The sequence below is a fragment of the Trematomus bernacchii genome, unplaced genomic scaffold, assembly GCF_902827165.1.
Source record: "Trematomus bernacchii unplaced genomic scaffold, fTreBer1.1, whole genome shotgun sequence".
In the NCBI taxonomy this organism is placed as follows: domain Eukaryota; kingdom Metazoa; phylum Chordata; class Actinopteri; order Perciformes; family Nototheniidae; genus Trematomus; species Trematomus bernacchii.
In genome coordinates this window covers 1,465-20,000 of record NW_022988134.1, presented here as the reverse complement: position 1 = coordinate 20,000, position 18,536 = coordinate 1,465, and the positions used below count along the sequence as shown (strand labels likewise).

General features: G+C 42.5%; 3 protein-coding genes across 3 annotated transcripts in view; 2 read left to right on the top strand and 1 right to left on the bottom strand.

The window, feature by feature from the left end:
• Positions 1–1,520, top strand: part of mogat3a (monoacylglycerol O-acyltransferase 3a) — a gene marked incomplete at its 5' end in the record, with an annotated part of 8,147 nt that extends 6,627 nt beyond the window's left edge. The window contains 1 exon segment of the mRNA XM_034122151.1: positions 403–1,520. Coding sequence (XP_033978042.1) covers positions 403–557 — 155 coding nt within the window.
• On the bottom strand, positions 709–1,509 carry LOC117475802 (tenecin-3-like). The gene is made up of 2 exons (XM_034122152.1): positions 1,078–1,509; positions 709–922 (listed from the first exon to the last, which is right to left on the bottom strand). Exons 1-2 carry the CDS (start codon positions 1,471–1,473, stop codon positions 911–913), a joined length of 408 nt encoding a protein of 135 aa, XP_033978043.1. The 5' UTR covers positions 1,474–1,509; the 3' UTR covers positions 709–910.
• Positions 1,521–16,376: 14,856 nt separating the features above from the next.
• On the top strand, positions 16,377–17,975 carry zgc:153012 (uncharacterized protein LOC777626 homolog; the record flags this gene model as incomplete). The annotated part of the gene is given in 4 exon segments (XM_034122153.1): positions 16,377–16,610; positions 16,795–16,977; positions 17,136–17,764; positions 17,854–17,975. Coding segments are annotated over 2 exon segments (728 nt in total), but the record flags the coding sequence as incomplete, so codon positions are not given.
• Between the last annotated feature and the right edge of the window lie 561 nt (positions 17,976–18,536).

Sequence of the window (18,536 nt, the reverse complement as noted above, 5' to 3'; positions counted from 1 at the left end):
GCCTAACATTAGCCTAACATTAGCCTAACATTAGCCTGTCTTTAGCCTAACATTAGCCTGTCTTTAGCCTAACATTAGCCTAACATTAGCCTAACATTAGCCTGTCTTTAGCCCAGCATTAGCCTGTCTTTAGCCCAGCATTAGCCTAACATTAGCCTGTCTTTAGCCTAACATTAGCCTAACATTAGCCTGTCTTTAGCCTAACATTAGCCTAACATTAGCCTAACATTAGCCTGTCTTTAGCCTAACATTAGCCTGTCTTTAGCCTAACATTAGCCTAACATTAGCCTGTCTTTAGCCCAGCATTAGCCTAACATTAGCCTGTCTTTAGCCCAGTATACACCATTGACCAGCCCAGGAGAGTTTTTGAAGCTGTGAGTTTGTTTCCTGTCTGCTCTTCAGTGGGAGAGCCCATCCCATTGGTCCGGACTCCCAGTCCCAGCTCAGAGGACATCGAGGGTCTGCATCGGATTTACCTGCAGAGTCTGACCCACCTGTTCGAGCAGAACAAAGAAAAATACGGCCTCGATGAACACCAGCACCTCACCTTCATATGACCTTTAAAAGACCTTCATCCTTCATATGACCTTTAAAAGACCTTCGTAAGACCTTTAAAAGACCTTCATCCTTCATATGACCTTTAAAAGACCTTCATATGACCTTTAAAAGACCTTCATCCTTCATATGACCTTTAAAAGACCTTCATATGACCTTTAAAAGACCTTCGTATGACCTTTAAAAGACCTTCATATGACCTTTATATGTCTTTTAATTGACCTTAAATGCCTGAGCTTCAATGCTAACAGAGCTAGCATGGCCCATCGATCACATGTTTGTTGTGATTAATGATCTTATAAAGATGTTGCAGGTGATTGACAGGTACAGCTTCCTTCCAGTTATCCTTTTATCTTCAGAGTCCCATTTGACCCGCCATGTGACCCGCCATGTGACCCGCCATGTGACCCGTCATGTGACACGCCATGTGACCCGTCATGTGACCCGCCATGTGACCCCCATGTGACCCGTCATGTGACCCGCCATGTGACCCCCCATGTGACACGCCATGTGACCCCCCATGTGACCCGTCAAGTGACCCGCCATGTGACCCGCCATGTGACCCGCCATGTAACCCGTCAAGTGACCCCCCATGTGACCCGCCATGTGACCCGCCATGTGACCCGTCAAGTGACCAGCCATGTGACCCGCCATGTGACCCGTCAAGTGACCCGCCATGTGACCCCCCATGTGACCCGTCAAGTGACCCGCGATGTGACCCGCGATGTGACCCGCCATGTGACCCGCCATGTGACCCGCCATGTGACCCGCCATGTGACCCGCCATGTGACCCGTCATGTGACCCGAACACAGTAGGCTTGTTTGAGACGAGCTGCGGCTCGCCTCGAAAGTAGACGAGACTTTGCACAGCGGTACGAGCAGGTTCAGTGTTGTTGTAACATTTCTAATAAAATACATGAGGTTCCCACTGTGTGTCTGTCACAATAAAACACGTTTTAAAGTGATGATCGTGTCATGAGTCATGAAGCTCTTCCTTTAAAGAGTCCCTGCTGATCAGGTGTATATCAGTATGTAGTGTCTCTACTTTAAAGAGTCCTCTCCTGCTGATGTTCAGGTGTATATCAGTATGTAGTGTCTCTACTTTAAAGAGTCCTCTCCTGCTGATGTTCAGGTGTATATCAGTATGTAGTGTCTCTACTTTAAAGAGTCCTCTCCTGCTGATGTTCAGGTGTATATCAGTATGTAGTGTCTCTACTTTAAAGAGTCCTCTCCTGCTGATGTTCAGGTGTATATCAGTATGTAGTGTCTCTACTTTAAAGAGTCCTCTCCTGCTGATGTTCAGGTGTATATCAGTAATGTAGTGTCTCTACTTTAAAGAGTCCTCTCCTGCTGATGTTCAGGTGTATATCAGTATGTAGTGTCTCTACTTTAAGAGTCCTCTCCTGCTGATGTTCAGGTGTATATCAGTATGTAGTGTCTCTACTTTAAAGAGTCCTCTCCTGCTGATGTTCAGGTGTATATCAGTATGTAGTGTCTCTACTTTAAAGAGTCCTCTCCTGCTGATGTTCAGGTGTATATCAGTATGTAGTGTCTCTACTTTAAAGAGTCCTCTCCTGCTGATGTTCAGGTGTATATCAGTATGTAGTGTCTCTACTTTAAAGAGTCCTCTCCTGCTGATGTTCAGGTGTATATCAGTATGTAGTGTCTCTACTTTAAAGAGTCCTCTCCTGCTGATGTTCAGGTGTATATCAGTATGTAGTGTCTCTACTTTAAAGAGTCCTCTCCTGCTGATGTTCAGGTGTATATCAGTATGTAGTGTCTCTACTTTAAAGAGTCCTCTCCTGCTGATGTTCAGGTGTATATCAGTATGTAGTGTCTCTACTTTAAAGAGTCCTCTCCTGCTGATGTTCAGGTGTATATCAGTATGTAGTGTCTCTACTTTAAAGAGTCCTCTCCTGCTGATGTTCAGGTGTATATCAGTATGTAGTGTCTCTACTTTAAAGAGTCCTCTCCTGCTGATGTTCAGGTGTATATCAGTATGTAGTGTCTCTACTTTAAAGAGTCCTCTCCTGCTGATGTTCAGGTGTATATCAGTATGTAGTGTCTCTACTTTAAAGAGTCCTCTCCTGCTGATGTTCAGGTGTATATCAGTATGTAGTGTCTCTACTTTAAAGAGTCCTCTCCTGCTGATGTTCAGGTGTATATCAGTATGTAGTGTCTCTACTTTAAAAGAGTCCTCTCCTGCTGATGTTCAGGTGTATATCAGTATGTAGTGTCTCTACTTTAAAAGAGTCCTCTCCTGCTGATGTTCAGGTGTATATCAGTATGTAGTGTCTCTACTTTAAAGAGTCCTCTCCTGCTGATGTTCAGGTGTATATCAGTATGTAGTGTCTCTACTTTAAAGAGTCCTCTCCTGCTGATGTTCAGGTGTATATCAGTATGTAGTGGCTCTACTTTAAAGAGTCCTCTCCTGCTGATGTTCAGGTGTATATCAGTATGTAGTGTCTCTACTTTAAAGAGTCCTCTCCTGCTGATGTTCAGGTGTATATCAGTATGTAGTGTCTCTACTTTAAAGAGTCCTCTCCTGCTGATGTTCAGGTGTATATCAGTATGTAGTGTCTCTACTTTAAAAAGTCCTCTCCTGCTGATGTTCAGGTGTATATCAGTATGTAGTGTCTCTACTTTAAAGAGTCCTCTCCTGCTGATGTTCAGGTGTATATCAGTATGTAGTGTCTCTACTTTAAGAGTCCTCTCCTGCTGATGTTCAGGTGTATATCAGTATGTAGTGTCTCTACTTTAAAGAGTCCTCTCCTGCTGATGTTCAGGTGTATATCAGTATGTAGTGTCTCTACTTTAAAGAGTCCTCTCCTGCTGATGTTCAGGTGTATATCAGTATGTAGTGGTCTCTACTTTAAAGAGTCCTCTCCTGCTGATGTTCAGGTGTATATCAGTATGTAGTGTCTCTACTTTAAAGAGTCCTCTCCTGCTGATGTTCAGGTGTATATCAGTATGTAGTGTCTCTACTTTAAAGAGTCCTCTCCTGCTGATGTTCAGGTGTATATCAGTATGTAGTGTCTTCTACTTTAAAGAGTCCTCTCCTGCTGATGTTCAGGTGTATATCAGTATGTAGTGTCTCTACTTTAAAGAGTCCTCTCCTGCTGATGTTCAGGTGTATATCAGTATGTAGTGTCTCTACTTTAAAAGAGTCCTCTCCTGCTGATGTTCAGGTGTATATCAGTATGTAGTGTCTCTACTTTAAAGAGTCCTCTCCTGCTGATGTTCAGGTGTATATCAGTATGTAGTGTCTCTACTTTAAAGAGTCCTCTCCTGCTGATGTTCAGGTGTATATCAGTATGTAGTGTCTCTACTTTAAAGAGTCCTCTCCTGCTGATGTTCAGGTGTATATCAGTAATGTAGTGTCTCTACTTTAAAGAGTCCTCTCCTGCTGATGTTCAGGTGTATATCAGTATGTAGTGTCTCTACTTTAAAGAGTCCTCTCCTGCTGATGTTCAGGTGTATATCAGTATGTAGTGTCTCTACTTTAAAGAGTCCTCTCCTGCTGATGTTCAGGTGTATATCAGTATGTAGTGTCTCTACTTTAAAGAGTCCTCTCCTGCTGATGTTCAGGTGTATATCAGTATGTAGTGTCTCTACTTTAAAGAGTCCTCTCCTGCTGATGTTCAGGTGTATATCAGTATGTAGTGTCTCTACTTTAAAGAGTCCTCTCCTGCTGATGTTCAGGTGTATATCAGTATGTAGTGTCTCTACTTTAAAGAGTCCTCTCCTGCTGATGTTCAGGTGTATATCAGTATGTAGTGTCTCTACTTTAAAGAGTCCTCTCCTGCTGATGTTCAGGTGTATATCAGTATGTAGTGTCTCTACTTTAAAGAGTCCTCTCCTGCTGATGTTCAGGTGTATATCAGTATGTAGTGTCTCTACTTTAAAGAGTCCTCTCCTGCTGATGTTCAGGTGTATATCAGTATGTAGTGTCTCTACTTTAAAGAGTCCTCTCCTGCTGATGTTCAGGTGTATATCAGTATGTAGTGGCTCTACTTTAAATAGTCCTCTTCCTGCTGATGTTCAGGTGTATATCAGTATGTAGTGTCTCTACTTTAAAGAGTCCTCTCCTGCTGATGTTCAGGTGTATATCAGTATGTAGTGTCTCTACTTTAAAGAGTCCTCTCCTGCTGATGTTCAGGTGTATATCAGTATGTAGTGTCTCTACTTTAAAAGTCCTCTCCTGCTGATGTTCAGGTGTATATCAGTATGTAGTGTCTCTACTTTAAAGAGTCCTCTCCTGCTGATGTTCAGGTGTATATCAGTATGTAGTGTCTCTACTTTAAAGAGTCCTCTCCTGCTGATGTTCAGGTGTATATCAGTATGTAGTGGCTCTCCTTTAAAGAGTCCTCTCCTGCTGATGTTCAGGTGTATATCAGTATGTAGTGTTTCTACTTTAAAGAGTCCTCTCCTGCTGATGTTCAGGTGTATATCAGTATGTAGTGTCTCTACTTTAAAGAGTCCTCTCCTGCTGATGTTCAGGTGTATATCAGTATGTAGTGTCTCTACTTTAAAAAGTCCTCTCCTGCTGATGTTCAGGGTGTATATCAGTATGTAGTGTCTCTACTTTAAGAGTCCTCTCCTGCTGATGTTCAGGTGTATATCAGTATGTAGTGTCTCTACTTTAAAGAGTCCTCTCCTGCTGATGTCAGGTGTATATCAGTATGTAGTGTCTCTACTTTAAAGAGTCCTCTCCTGCTGATGTTCAGGTGTATATCAGTATGTAGTGTCTCTACTTTAAAGAGTCCTCTCCTGCTGATGTTCAGGTGTATATCAGTATGTAGTGTCTCTACTTTAAAGAGTCCTCTCCTTGCTGATGTTCAGGTGTATATCAGTATGTAGTGTCTCTACTTTAAAGAGTCCTCTCCTGCTGATGTTCAGGTGTATATCAGTATGTAGTGTCTCTACTTTAAAGAGTCCTCTCCTGCTGATGTTCAGGTGTATATCAGTATGTAGTGTCTCTACTTTAAAGAGTCCTCTCCTGCTGATGTTCAGGTGTATATCAGTATGTAGTGGTCTCTACTTTAAAGAGTCCTCTCCTGCTGATGTTCAGGTGTATATCAGTATGTAGTGTCTCTACTTTAAAGAGTCCCTCTCCTGCTGATGTTCAGGTGTATATCAGTATGTAGTGTCTCTACTTTAAAGAGTCCTCTCCTGCTGATGTTCAGGTGTATATCAGTATGTAGTGTCTCTACTTTAAAGAGTCCTCTCCTGCTGATGTTCAGGTGTATATCAGTATGTAGTGTCTCTACTTTAAAGAGTCCTCTCCTGCTGATGTTCAGGTGTATATCAGTATGTAGTGTCTCTACTTTAAAGAGTCCTCTCCTGCTGATGTTCAGGTGTATATCAGTATGTAGTGTCTCTACTTTAAAGAGTCCTCTCCTGCTGATGTTCAGGTGTATATCAGTATGTAGTGTCTCTACTTTAAAGAGTCCTCTCCTGCTGATGTTCAGGTGTATATCAGTATGTAGTGTCTCTACTTTAAAGAGTCCTCTCCTGCTGATGTTCAGGTGTATATCAGTATGTAGTGTCTCTACTTTAAAGAGGTCCTCTCCTGCTGATGTTCAGGTGTATATCAGTATGTAGTGTCTCTACTTTAAAGAGTCCTCTCCTGCTGATGTTCAGGTGTATATCAGTATGTAGTGTCTCTACTTTAAAGAGTCCTCTCCTGCTGATGTTCAGGTGTATATCAGTATGTAGTGTCTCTACTTTAAAGAGTCCTCTCCTGCTGATGTTCAGGTGTATATCAGTATGTAGTGTCTCTACTTTAAAGAGTCCTCTCCTGCTGATGTTCAGGTGTATATCAGTATGTAGTGTCTCTACTTTAAAGAGTCCTCTCCTGCTGATGTTCAGGTGTATATCAGTATGTAGTGTCTCTACTTTAAAGAGTCCTCTCCTGCTGATGTTCAGGTGTATATCAGTATGTAGTGTCTCTAGTTTAAAGAGTCCTCTCCTGCTGATGTTCAGGTGTATATCAGTATCTAGTGTCTCTACTTTAAAGAGTCCTCTCCTGCTGATGTTCAGGTGTATATCAGTAAGTAGTGTCTCTACTTTAAAGAGTCCTCTCCTGCTGATGTTCAGGTGTATATCAGTATGTAGTGTCTCTACTTTAAAGAGTCCTCTCCTGCTGATGTTCAGGTGTATATCAGTAATGTAGTGTCTCTACTTTAAAGAGTCCTCTCCTGCTGATGTTCAGGTGTATATCAGTATGTAGTGTCTCTACTTTAAAGAGTCCTCTCCTGCTGATGTTCAGGTGTATATCAGTATGTAGTGTCTCTACTTTAAAGAGTCCTCTCCTGCTGATGTTCAGGTGTATATCAGTATGTAGTGGCTCTCCTTTAAAGAGTCCTCTCCTGCTGATGTTCAGGTGTATATCAGTATGTAGTGTTTCCACTTTAAAGAGTCCTCTCCTGCTGATGTTCAGGTGTATATCAGTATGTAGTGTCTCTACTTTAAAAAGTCCTCTCCTGCTGATGTTCAGGTGTATATCAGTATGTAGTGTCTCTACTTTAAAGTGTCCTCTCCTGCTGATGTTCAGGTGTATATCAGTATCTAGTGTCTCTACTTTAAAGAGTCCTCTCCTGCTGATGTTCAGGTGTATATCAGTATGTAGTGTCTCTACTTTAAAGAGTCCTCTCCTGCTGATGTTCAGGTGTATATCAGTAAGTAGTGTCTCTACTTTAAAGAGTCCTCTCCTGCTGATGTTCAGGTGTATATCAGTATGTAGTGTCTCTACTTTAAAGAGTCCTCTCCTGCTGATGTTCAGGTGTATATCAGTATGTAGTGTCTCTACTTTAAAGAGTCCTCTCCTGCTGATGTTCAGGTGTATATCAGTATGTAGTGGCTCTCCTTTAAAGAGTCCTCTCCTGCTGATGTTCAGGTGTATATCAGTATGTAGTGTTTCTACTTTAAAGAGTCCTCTCCTGCTGATGTTCAGGTGTATATCAGTATGTAGTGTCTCTACTTTAAAAAGTCCTCTCCTGCTGATGTTCAGGTGTATATCAGTATGTAGTGTCTCTACTTTAAAAAGTCCTCTCCTGCTGATGTTCAGGTGTATATCAGTATGTAGTGTCTCTACTTTAAAGAGTCCTCTCCTACTGATGTTCAGGTGTATATCAGTATGTAGTGTCTCTACTTTAAAGAGTCCTCTCCTGCTGATGTTCAGGTGTATATCAGTATGTAGTGGCTCTCCTTTAAAGAGTCCTCTCCTGCTGATGTTCAGGTGTATATCAGTATGTAGTGTTTCTACTTTAAAGAGTCCTCTCCTGCTGATGTTCAGGTGTATATCAGTATGTAGTGTCTCTACTTTAAAAGTCCTCTCCTGCTGATGTTCAGGTGTATATCAGTATGTAGTGTCTCTACTTTAAAAAAGTCCTCTCCTGCTGATGTTCAGGTGTATATCAGTATGTAGTGTCTCTACTTTAAAGACTCCTCTCCTACTGATGTTCAGGTGTATATCAGTATGTAGTGTCCTCTACTTTAAAGAGTCCTCTCCTGCTGATGTTCAGGTGTATATCAGTATGTAGTGTCTCTACTTTAAAGAGTCCTCTCCTGCTGATGTTCAGGTGTATATCAGTATGTAGTGTCTCTACTTTAAAGAGTCCTCTCCTGCTGATGTTCAGGTGTATATCAGTATGTAGTGTCTCTACTTTAAAGAGTCCTCTCCTGCTGATGTTCAGGTGTATATCAGTATGTAGTGTCTCTACTTTAAAGAGTCCTCTCCTGCTGATGTTCAGGTGTATATCAGTATGTAGTGTCTCTACTTTAAAGAGTCCTCTCCTGCTGATGTTCAGGTGTATATCAGTATGTAGTGGCTCTACTTTAAAGAGTCCTCTCCTGCTGATGTTCAGGTGTATATCAGTATGTAGTGTCTCTACTTTAAAGAGTCCTCTCCTGCTGATGTTCAGGTGTATATCAGTATGTAGTGTCTCTACTTTAAAGAGTCCTCTCCTGCTGATGTTCAGGTGTATATCAGTATGTAGTGTCTCTACTTTAAAGAGTCCTCTCCTGCTGATGTTCAGGTGTATATCAGTATGTAGTGTCTCTACTTTAAAGAGTCCTCTCCTGCTGATGTTCAGGTGTATATCAGTATGTAGTGTCTCTACTTTAAAGAGTCCTCTCCTGCTGATGTGCAGGTGTATATCAGTATGTAGTGTCTCTACTTTAAAGAGTCCTCTCCTGCTGATGTTCAGGTGTATATCAGTATGTAGTGTCTCTACTTTAAAGAGTCCTCTCCTGCTGATGTTCAGGTGTATATCAGTATGTAGTGTCTCTACTTTAAAGAGTCCTCTCCTGCTGATGTTCAGGTGTATATCAGTATGTAGTGTCTCTACTTTAAAGAGTCCTCTCCTGCTGATGTTCAGGTGTATATCAGTATGTAGTGTCTCTACTTTAAAGAGTCCTCTCCTGCTGATGTTCAGGTGTATATCAGTATGTAGTGTCTCTACTTTAAAGAGTCCTCTCCTGCTGATGTTCAGGTGTATATCAGTATGTAGTGTCTCTACTTTAAAGAGTCCTCTCCTGCTGATGTTCAGGTGTATATCAGTATGTAGTGTCTCTACTTTAAAGAGTCCTCTCCTGCTGATGTTCAGGTGTATATCAGTATGTAGTGTCTCTACTTTAAAGAGTCCTCTCCTGCTGATGTTCAGGTGTATATCAGTATGTAGTGTCTCTACTTTAAAGAGTCCTCTCCTGCTGATGTTCAGGTGTATATCAGTATGTAGTGTCTCTACTTTAAAGAGTCCTCTCCTGCTGATGTTCAGGTGTATATCAGTATGTAGTGTCTCTACTTTATAGAGTCCTCTCCTGCTGATGTTCAGGTGTATATCAGTATGTAGTGTCTCTACTTTAAAGAGTCCTCTCCTGCTGATGTTCAGGTGTATATCAGTATGTAGTGGCTCTACTTTAAAGAGTCCTCTCCTGCTGATGTTCAGGTGTATATCAGTATGTAGTGTTTCTACTTTAAAGAGTCCTCTCCTGCTGATGTTCAGGTGTATATCAGTATGTAGTGTCTCTACTTTAAAAAGTCCTCTCCTGCTGATGTTCAGGTGTATATCAGTATGTAGTGTCTCTACTTTAAAGAGTCCTCTCCTGCTGATGTTCAGGTGTATATCAGTATGTAGTGTCTCTACTTTAAAGAGTCCTCTCCTGCTGATGTTCAGGTGTATATCAGTATGTAGTGTCTCTACTTTAAAGAGTCCTCTCCTGCTGATGTTCAGGTGTATATCAGTATGTAGTGTCTCTACTTTAAAGAGTCCTCTCCTGCTGATGTTCAGGTGTATATCAGTATGTAGTGTCTCTAGTTTAAAGAGTCCTCTCCTGCTGATGTTCAGGTGTATATCAGTATCTAGTGTCTCTACTTTAAAGAGTCCTCTCCTGCTGATGTTCAGGTGTATATCAGTATGTAGTGTCTCTACTTTAAAGAGTCCTCTCCTGCTGATGTTCAGGTGTATATCAGTATGTAGTGTCTCTACTTTAAAGAGTCCTCTCCTGCTGATGTTCAGGTGTATATCAGTAAGTAGTGTCTCTACTTTAAAGAGTCCTCTCCTGCTGATGTTCAGGTGTATATCAGTATGTAGTGTCTCTACTTTAAAGAGTCCTCTCCTGCTGATGTTCAGGTGTATATCAGTATGTAGTGTCTCTACTTTAAAGAGTCCTCTCCTGCTGATGTTCAGGTGTATATCAGTATGTAGTGGCTCTCCTTTAAAGAGTCCTCTCCTGCTGATGTTCAGGTGTATATCAGTATGTAGTGTTTCCACTTTAAAGAGTCCTCTCCTGCTGATGTTCAGGTGTATATCAGTATGTAGTGTCTCTACTTTAAAAAGTCCTCTCCTGCTGATGTTCAGGTGTATATCAGTATGTAGTGTCTCTACTTTAAAGAGTCCTCTCCTGCTGATGTTCAGGTGTATATCAGTATGTAGTGTCTCTACTTTAAAGAGTCCTCTCCTGCTGATGTTCAGGTGTATATCAGTATGTAGTGTCTCTACTTTAAAGAGTCCTCTCCTGCTGATGTTCAGGTGTATATCAGTAATGTAGTGTCTCTACTTTAAAGAGTCCTCTCCTGCTGATGTTCAGGTGTATATCAGTATGTAGTGTCTCTACTTTAAAGAGTCCTCTCCTGCTGATGTTCAGGTGTATATCAGTATGTAGTGTCTCTACTTTAAAGAGTCCTCTCCTGCTGATGTTCAGGTGTATATCAGTATGTAGTGGCTCTACTTTAAAGAGTCCTCTCCTGCTGATGTTCAGGTGTATATCAGTATGTAGTGTCTCTACTTTAAAGAGTCCTCTCCTGCTGATGTTCAGGTGTATATCAGTATGTAGTGTCCTCTACTTTAAAGAGTCCTCTCCTGCTGATGTTCAGGTGTATATCAGTATGTAGTGTCTCTACTTTAAAGAGTCCTCTCCTGCTGATGTTCAGGTGTATATCAGTATGTAGTGTCTCTACTTTAAAGAGTCCTCTCCTGCTGATGTTCAGGTGTATATCAGTATGTAGTGTCTCTACTTTAAAGAGTCCTCTCCTGCTGATGTTCAGGTGTATATCAGTATGTAGTGTCTCTACTTTAAAGAGTCCTCTCCTGCTGATGTTCAGGTGTATATCAGTATGTAGTGTCTCTACTTTAAAAGAGTCCTCTCCTGCTGATGTTCAGGTGTATATCAGTATGTAGTGTCTCTACTTTAAAAGAGTCCTCTCCTGCTGATGTTCAGGTGTATATCAGTATGTAGTGTCTCTACTTTAAAGAGTCCTCTCCTGCTGATGTTCAGGTGTATATCAGTATGTAGTGTCTCTACTTTAAAGAGTCCTCTCCTGCTGATGTTCAGGTGTATATCAGTATGTAGTGTCTCTACTTTAAAGAGTCCTCTCCTGCTGATGTTCAGGTGTATATCAGTATGTAGTGTCTCTACTTTAAAGAGTCCTCTCCTGCTGATGTTCAGGTGTATATCAGTATGTAGTGTCTCTACTTTAAAGAGTCCTCTCCTGCTGATGTTCAGGTGTATATCAGTATGTAGTGTCTCTACTTTAAAGAGTCCTCTCCTGCTGATGTTCAGGTGTATATCAGTATGTAGTGTCTCTACTTTAAAGAGTCCTCTCCTGCTGATGTTCAGGTGTATATCAGTATGTAGTGTCTCTACTTTAAAGAGTCCTCTCCTGCTGATGTTCAGGTGTATATCAGTATGTAGTGTCTCTACTTTAAAGAGTCCTCTCCTGCTGATGTTCAGGTGTATATCAGTATGTAGTTTCTCTACTTTAAAGAGTCCTCTCCTGCTGATGTTCAGGTGTATATCAGTATGTAGTGTCTCTACTTTAAAGAGTCCTCTCCTGCTGATGTTCAGGTGTATATCAGTATGTAGTGTCTCTACTTTAAAGAGTCCTCTCCTGCTGATGTTCAGGTGTATATCAGTATGTAGTGTCTCTACTTTAAAGAGTCCTCTCCTGCTGATGTGCAGGTGTATATCAGTATGTAGTGTCTCTACTTTAAAGAGTCCTCTCCTGCTGATGTTCAGGTGTATATCAGTATGTAGTGTCTCTACTTTAAAGAGTCCTCTCCTGCTGATGTTCAGGTGTATATCAGTATGTAGTGGCTCTCCTTTAAAGAGTCCTCTCCTGCTGATGTTCAGGTGTATATCAGTATGTAGTGTCTCTACTTTAAAGAGTCCTCTCCTGCTGATGTTCAGGTGTATATCAGTATGTAGTGTCTCTACTTTAAAAAGTCCTCTCCTGCTGATGTTCAGGTGTATATCAGTATGTAGTGTCTCTACTTTAAAGAGTCCTCTCCTGCTGATGTTCAGGTGTATATCAGTATGTAGTGTCTCTACTTTAAAGAGTCCTCTCCTGCTGATGTTCAGGGTGTATATCAGTATGTAGTGTCTCTACTTTAAAGAGTCCTCTCCTGCTGATGTTCAGGTGTATATCAGTATGTAGTGTCTCTACTTTAAAGAGTCCTCTCCTGCTGATGTTCAGGTGTATATCAGTATGTAGTGTCTCTACTTTAAAGAGTCCTCTCCTGCTGATGTTCAGGTGTATATCAGTATGTAGTGTCTCTACTTTAAAGAGTCCTCTCCTGCTGATGTTCAGGTGTATATCAGTATGTAGTGTCTCTACTTTAAAGAGTCCTCTCCTGCTGATGTTCAGGTGTATATCAGTATGTAGTGTCTCTACTTTAAAGAGTCCTCTCCTGCTGATGTTCAGGTGTATATCAGTATGTAGTGTCTCTACTTTAAAGAGTCCTCTCCTGCTGATGTTCAGGTGTATATCAGTATGTAGTGTTCTACTTTAAAGAGTCCTCTCCTGCTGATGTTCAGGTGTATATCAGTATGTAGTGTCTCTACTTTAAAGAGTCCTCTCCTGCTGATGTTCAGGTGTATATCAGTATGTAGTGTCTCTACTTTAAAGAGTCCTCTCCTGCTGATGTTCAGGTGTATATCAGTATGTAGTGTCTCTACTTTAAAGACTTCCTCTCCTACTGATGTTCAGGGTGTATATCAGTATGTAGTGTCTCTACTTTAAAGAGTCCTCTCCTGCTGATGTTCAGGTGTATATCAGTATGTAGTGTCTCTACTTTAAAGAGTCCTCTCCTGCTGATGTTCAGGTGTATATCAGTATGTAGTGTCTCTACTTTAAAGAGTCCTCTCCTGCTGATGTTCAGGTGTATATCAGTATGTAGTGTCTCTACTTTAAAGAGTCCTCTCCTGCTGATGTTCAGGTGTATATCAGTATGTAGTGTCTCTACTTTAAAGAGTCCTCTCCTGCCTGATGTTCAGGTGTATATCAGTATGTAGTGTCTCTACTTTAAAGAGTCCTCTCCTGCTGATGTTCAGGTGTATATCAGTATGTAGTGTCTCTCATGTAGTGTCTCTACTTTAAAGAGTCCTCTCCTGCTGATGTTCAGGTGTATATCAGTATGTAGTGTCTCTACTTTAAAGAGTCCTCTCCTGCTGATGTTCAGGTGTATATCAGTATGTAGTGTCTCTACTTTAAAGAGTCCTCTCCTGCTGATGTTCAGGTGTATATCAGTATGTAGTGTCTCTACTTTAAAGAGTCCTCTCCTGCTGATGTTCAGGTGTATATCAGTATGTAGTGGCTCTCCTTTAAAGAGTCCTCTCCTGCTGATGTTCAGGTGTATATCAGTATGTAGTGTTCTACTTTAAAGAGTCCTCTCCTGCTGATGTTCAGGTGTATATCAGTATGTAGTGTCTCTACTTTAAAGAGTCCTCTCCTGCTGATGTTCAGGTGTATATCAGTATGTAGTGTCTCTACTTTAAAAGAGTCCTCTCCTGCTGATGTTCAGGTGTATATCAGTATGTAGTGTCTCTACTTTAAAGAGTCCTCTCCTGCTGATGTTCAGGTGTATATCAGTATGTAGTGTCTCTACTTTAAGAGTCCTCTCCTGCTGATGTTCAGGTGTATATCAGTATGTAGTGTCTCTACTTTAAAGAGTCCTCTCCTGCTGATGTCAGGTGTATATCAGTATGTAGTGGGCTCTCCTTTAAAGAGTCCTCTCCTGCTGATGTTCAGGTGTATATCAGTATGTAGTGTCCTCTACTTTAAAAAGGTCCTCTCCTGCTGATGTTCAGGTGTATATCAGTATGTAGTGTATCTACTTTAAGAGTCCTCTCCTGCTGATGTTCAGGTGTATATCAGTATGTAGTGTCTCTACTTTAAGAGTCCTCTCCTGCTGAGGTTCAGGTGTATATCAGTATGTAGTGTCTCTACTTTAAAGAGTCCTCTCCTGCTGATGTTCAGGTGTATATCAGTATGTAGTGTCTCTACTTTAAAGAGTCCTCTCCTGCTGATGTTCAGGTGGTATATCAGTATGTAGTGTCTCTACTTTAAATAGTCCTCTCCTGTATTTCAGTCATGTAGAGTTCTCTTTAAAGAGTCCTCTCCTGCTGATGTTCAGGTGTATATCAGTATGTAGTGTCTCTACTTTAAAGAGTCCTCTCCTGTATATCAGTATGTAGTGTCTCTACTTTAAAGAGTCCTCTCCTGCTGATGTTCAGGTGTATATCAGTATGTAGTGTCTCTACTTTAAAGAGTCCTCTCCTGTATATCAGTATGTAGTGTCTCTACTTTAAAGAGTCCTCTCCAGCTGATGTTCAGGTGTATATCAGTATGTAGTGTCTCTACTTTAAAGAGTCCTCTCCTGATGATGTTCAGGTGTATATCAGTATGTAGTGTCTCTACTTTAAAGAGTCCTCTCCTGCTGATGTTCAGGTGTATATCAGTATGTAGTGTCTCTACTTTAAAGAGTCCTCTCCTGTATATCAGTATGTAGTGTCTCTACTTTAAAGAGTCCTCTCCTGCTGATGTTCAGGTGTATATCAGTATGTAGTGTCTCTACTTTAAAGAGTCCTCTCCTGATGATGTTCAGGTGTATATCAGTATGTAGTGTCTCTACTTTAAAGAGTCCTCTCCTGCTGATGTTCAGGTGTATATCAGTAGGTAGTGTCTCTACTTTAAAGAGTCCTCTCCTGCTGATGTTCAGGTGTATATCAGTATGTAGTGGTCTCATACTTTAAAGAGTCCTCTCCTGCTGATGTTCAGGTGTATATCAGTATGTAGTGTCTCTACTTTAAAGAGTCCTCTCCTGCTGATGTTCAGGTGTATATCAGTATGTAGTGTCTCTACTTTAAAGAGTCCTCTCCTGCTGATGTTCAGGTGTATATCAGTATGTAGTGTCTCTACTTTAAAGAGTCCTCTCCTGCTGATGTTCAGGTGTATATCAGTATGTAGTGTCTCTACTTTAAAGAGTCCTCTCCTGCTGATGTTCAGGTGTATATCAGTATGTAGGGTCTCTACTTTAAAGAGTCCTCTCCTGCTGATGTTCAGGTGTATATCAGTATGTAGTGTCTCTACTTTAAAGAGTCCTCTCCTGCTGATGTTCAGGTGTATATCAGTATGTAGTGTCTCTACTTTAAAGAGTCCTCTCCTGCTGATGTTCAGGTGTATATCAGTATGTAGTGTCTCTACTTTAAAGAGTCCTCTCTGCTGATGTTCAGGTATATATCAGTATGTAGTGTCTCTACTTAAAGAGTCCTCTCCTGCGATGTTCAGGTGTATATCAGTATGTAGTGTCTCTACTTTAAAGAGTCCTCTCCTGCTGATGTTCAGGTGTATATCAGTATGTATTGTCTCTACTTTAAAGAGTCCTCTCCTGCTGATGTTCAGGTGTATATCAGTATGTAGTTGTCTCTACTTTAAAGAGTCCTCTCCTGCTGATGTTCAGGTGTATATCAGTATGTAGTGTCTCTACTTTAAAGAGTCCTCTCCTGTGATGTTCAGGTGTATATCAGTATGTAGTGTCTTACTTTAAGAGTCCTCTCCTGCTGATGTTCAGGTGTATATCAGTATGTAGTGTCTCTACTTTAAAGAGTCCTCTCCTGCTGATGTTCAGGTGTATATCAGTATGTAGTTGTCTCTACTTTTAAAGAGTCCTCTCCTGTATATCAGTATGTAGTGTCTCTACTTTAAAGAGTCCTCTCCTGCTGATGTTCAGGTATATATCAGTATGTAGTGTCTCTACTTTAAAGAGTCCTCTCCTGCTGATGTTCAGGTGTATATCAGTATGTAGTGTATCTACTTTAAAGAGTCCTCTCCTGCTGATGTTCAGGTGTATATCAGTATGTAGTGTCTCTACTTTAAAGAGTCCTCTCTACTTTAAAGAGTCCTCTCTATGTTCGTATGACAAATAAAAACCTTGAACCTCCCGCTGTATGTTTTCTGATCTCTGAGCTAAAGTAAACGGCCCCCGCCCCCCCACCTTCTCTCCCACTGCGCAGGCGCCTCCCTGTCGGCAACCCGCTCTCGGCCGCGCGCAGCAGCGTGCGGAGGATGGAGAGAAGAGGAGTGTTTCTGTAGAAGAAGAAGCTTCTCTTAACGGATCTTTAGAGGACTTTAAACAGAAATAAATCTGCAGAAGAAGGAGTTGAAGGACTTCGCTGAACTTCCGAGCGCGCATGGGCAGTCCGCGGCTGTTTTCTAAACAATGGACTTATTGTGACGTCACACCCGGAAGGGCGCATCAGCTGGGCGCGTGAACGTGAGTGTTTGTTTACAACGGTGACGTCAGAGGGCATGATTCACGAGCTGTTGTTCATAAAGTTTTAAAAAGTCTTATAAGAGTGTGTAAAGTTAGAGTGTGTAAAGTTAGAGTTTATCAATTCAGAGTTTATAAATAACCTGCAGTTTAGGGGTTAATAACAATAATCTTTGACGACACGCAGTGTTTCAACAGAGCCTGAAGAACCTGAACCACACACACACACACGCACGCACGTGCACGCACGCACGTACACACGCACAGGTTGCTTAACAGTGTGAGGAAACAGGAAACAGAGAAACTGAGAGCATAGCTTTGGGGGCGAGAGACACTGACCCTGACGAGAGAGAGAGAGACAGGAAGAGAGGTGAGACAGGTTACCTTCAACTACCTGCAGCTGTACACACACACACACACACACACACACACACACACACACACACACACACACACACACACACCTCACACTCAGTCTCTGGTCCTCATCAGGGACAATAACAGTTTTATATTTTCTCTGTGTTTCAGAGTCTGTGTGTGTGTGTGTGAGGATGAGTGGCGGGAAAAAGAGGAGTGGCTTCCAGATCACCAGTGTGACTTCGGACTTTAACCAGACTCCAGCCGGCCAATCAGCTCCCAGCGTGGTGCTGACTGTGGTCCAATCTGCTCAGAGAAGCTCCTCACAGCCAACCACGCCCTCCCTGAAGAGGAAACACGTGTCCCATGATGCCGCGGGGCAGGGGGGCGGGGCCTCCAGGTTCCGGGTGGTGCGGTTGGTCCTAGGGGGGACAGGGGGGCGGGGCCAGCCATATCGCCGCGGGCGATGGACCTGCACCGACATCCAGGAGCGGCAGGAAGGGGCGGGAATTAGGTGCGTCATGGACACCATGAGACACGCCCACTCCCTGGAGTCCCTGGAGATGATTGGCCGAGATGTGGACAGAGGCGCAGTCTACTCCCAGGACACCGCTCACCTGCTGGCTCGGCCAATCAGAGGCCACGAGGGGGCGGGGCTTGTACCTCGCAGCAGGCCACCCTCACCGACACACCAGGAGCCAATGGTAGCTCAGAGTTTAAACTCCGCCCCTCCCCCTCCTTCACCCCGCCCACGGAACGCCCCTCCTCCATTGCGATTGGACGTGGACTCTGCAGGCAGGGTACGGCTAGAGAGATCCTCAAGCTCTGTCTTTGACCTGTCTGTCTCTCACCTGTCTGTCTCTCACCTGTCTGTCTGTCTCTCTGTCAGTCTGTCCTCAGGCTGTCTCACTCTCAGCCCAGCTCCCCCCCTGTTGGACCGTACCATCCCGCTCAGACTCCATCAGTCTTCTGTCTGGACCGGACCATATTCGACCTGCCGGGGGACGCCAGGTAGCTCCTTTTGATTTCATTCCATATCACGTCTGATCGTACACTACATGAGAGTATCGCGTGTGATCGTACTCTACATGAGAGTATCGCGTGTGATCGTACTCTACATGAGAGTATCGCGTGTGATCGTACACTACATGAGAGTATCGCGTGTGATCGTACTCTACATGAGAGTATCGCGTGTGATCGTACTCTACATGAGAGTATTGCGTGTGATCGTACACTACATGAGAGTATCGTGTGTGATCGTACACTACATGAGAGTATCGCGTGTGATCGTACACTACATGAGAGTATCACGTGTGATCGTACTCTACATGAGAGTATCACGTGTGATCGTACACTACATGAGAGTATCACGTGTGATCGTACACTACATGAGAGTATCACGTGTGATCGTACACTACATGAGAGTATCGCGTGTGATCGTACACTACATGAGAGTATCACGTGTGATCGTACACTACATGAGAGTATCACGTGTGATCGTACTCTCCATGAGAGTATCACGTGTGATCGTACTCTACATGAGAGTATCACGTGTGATCGTACTCTACATGA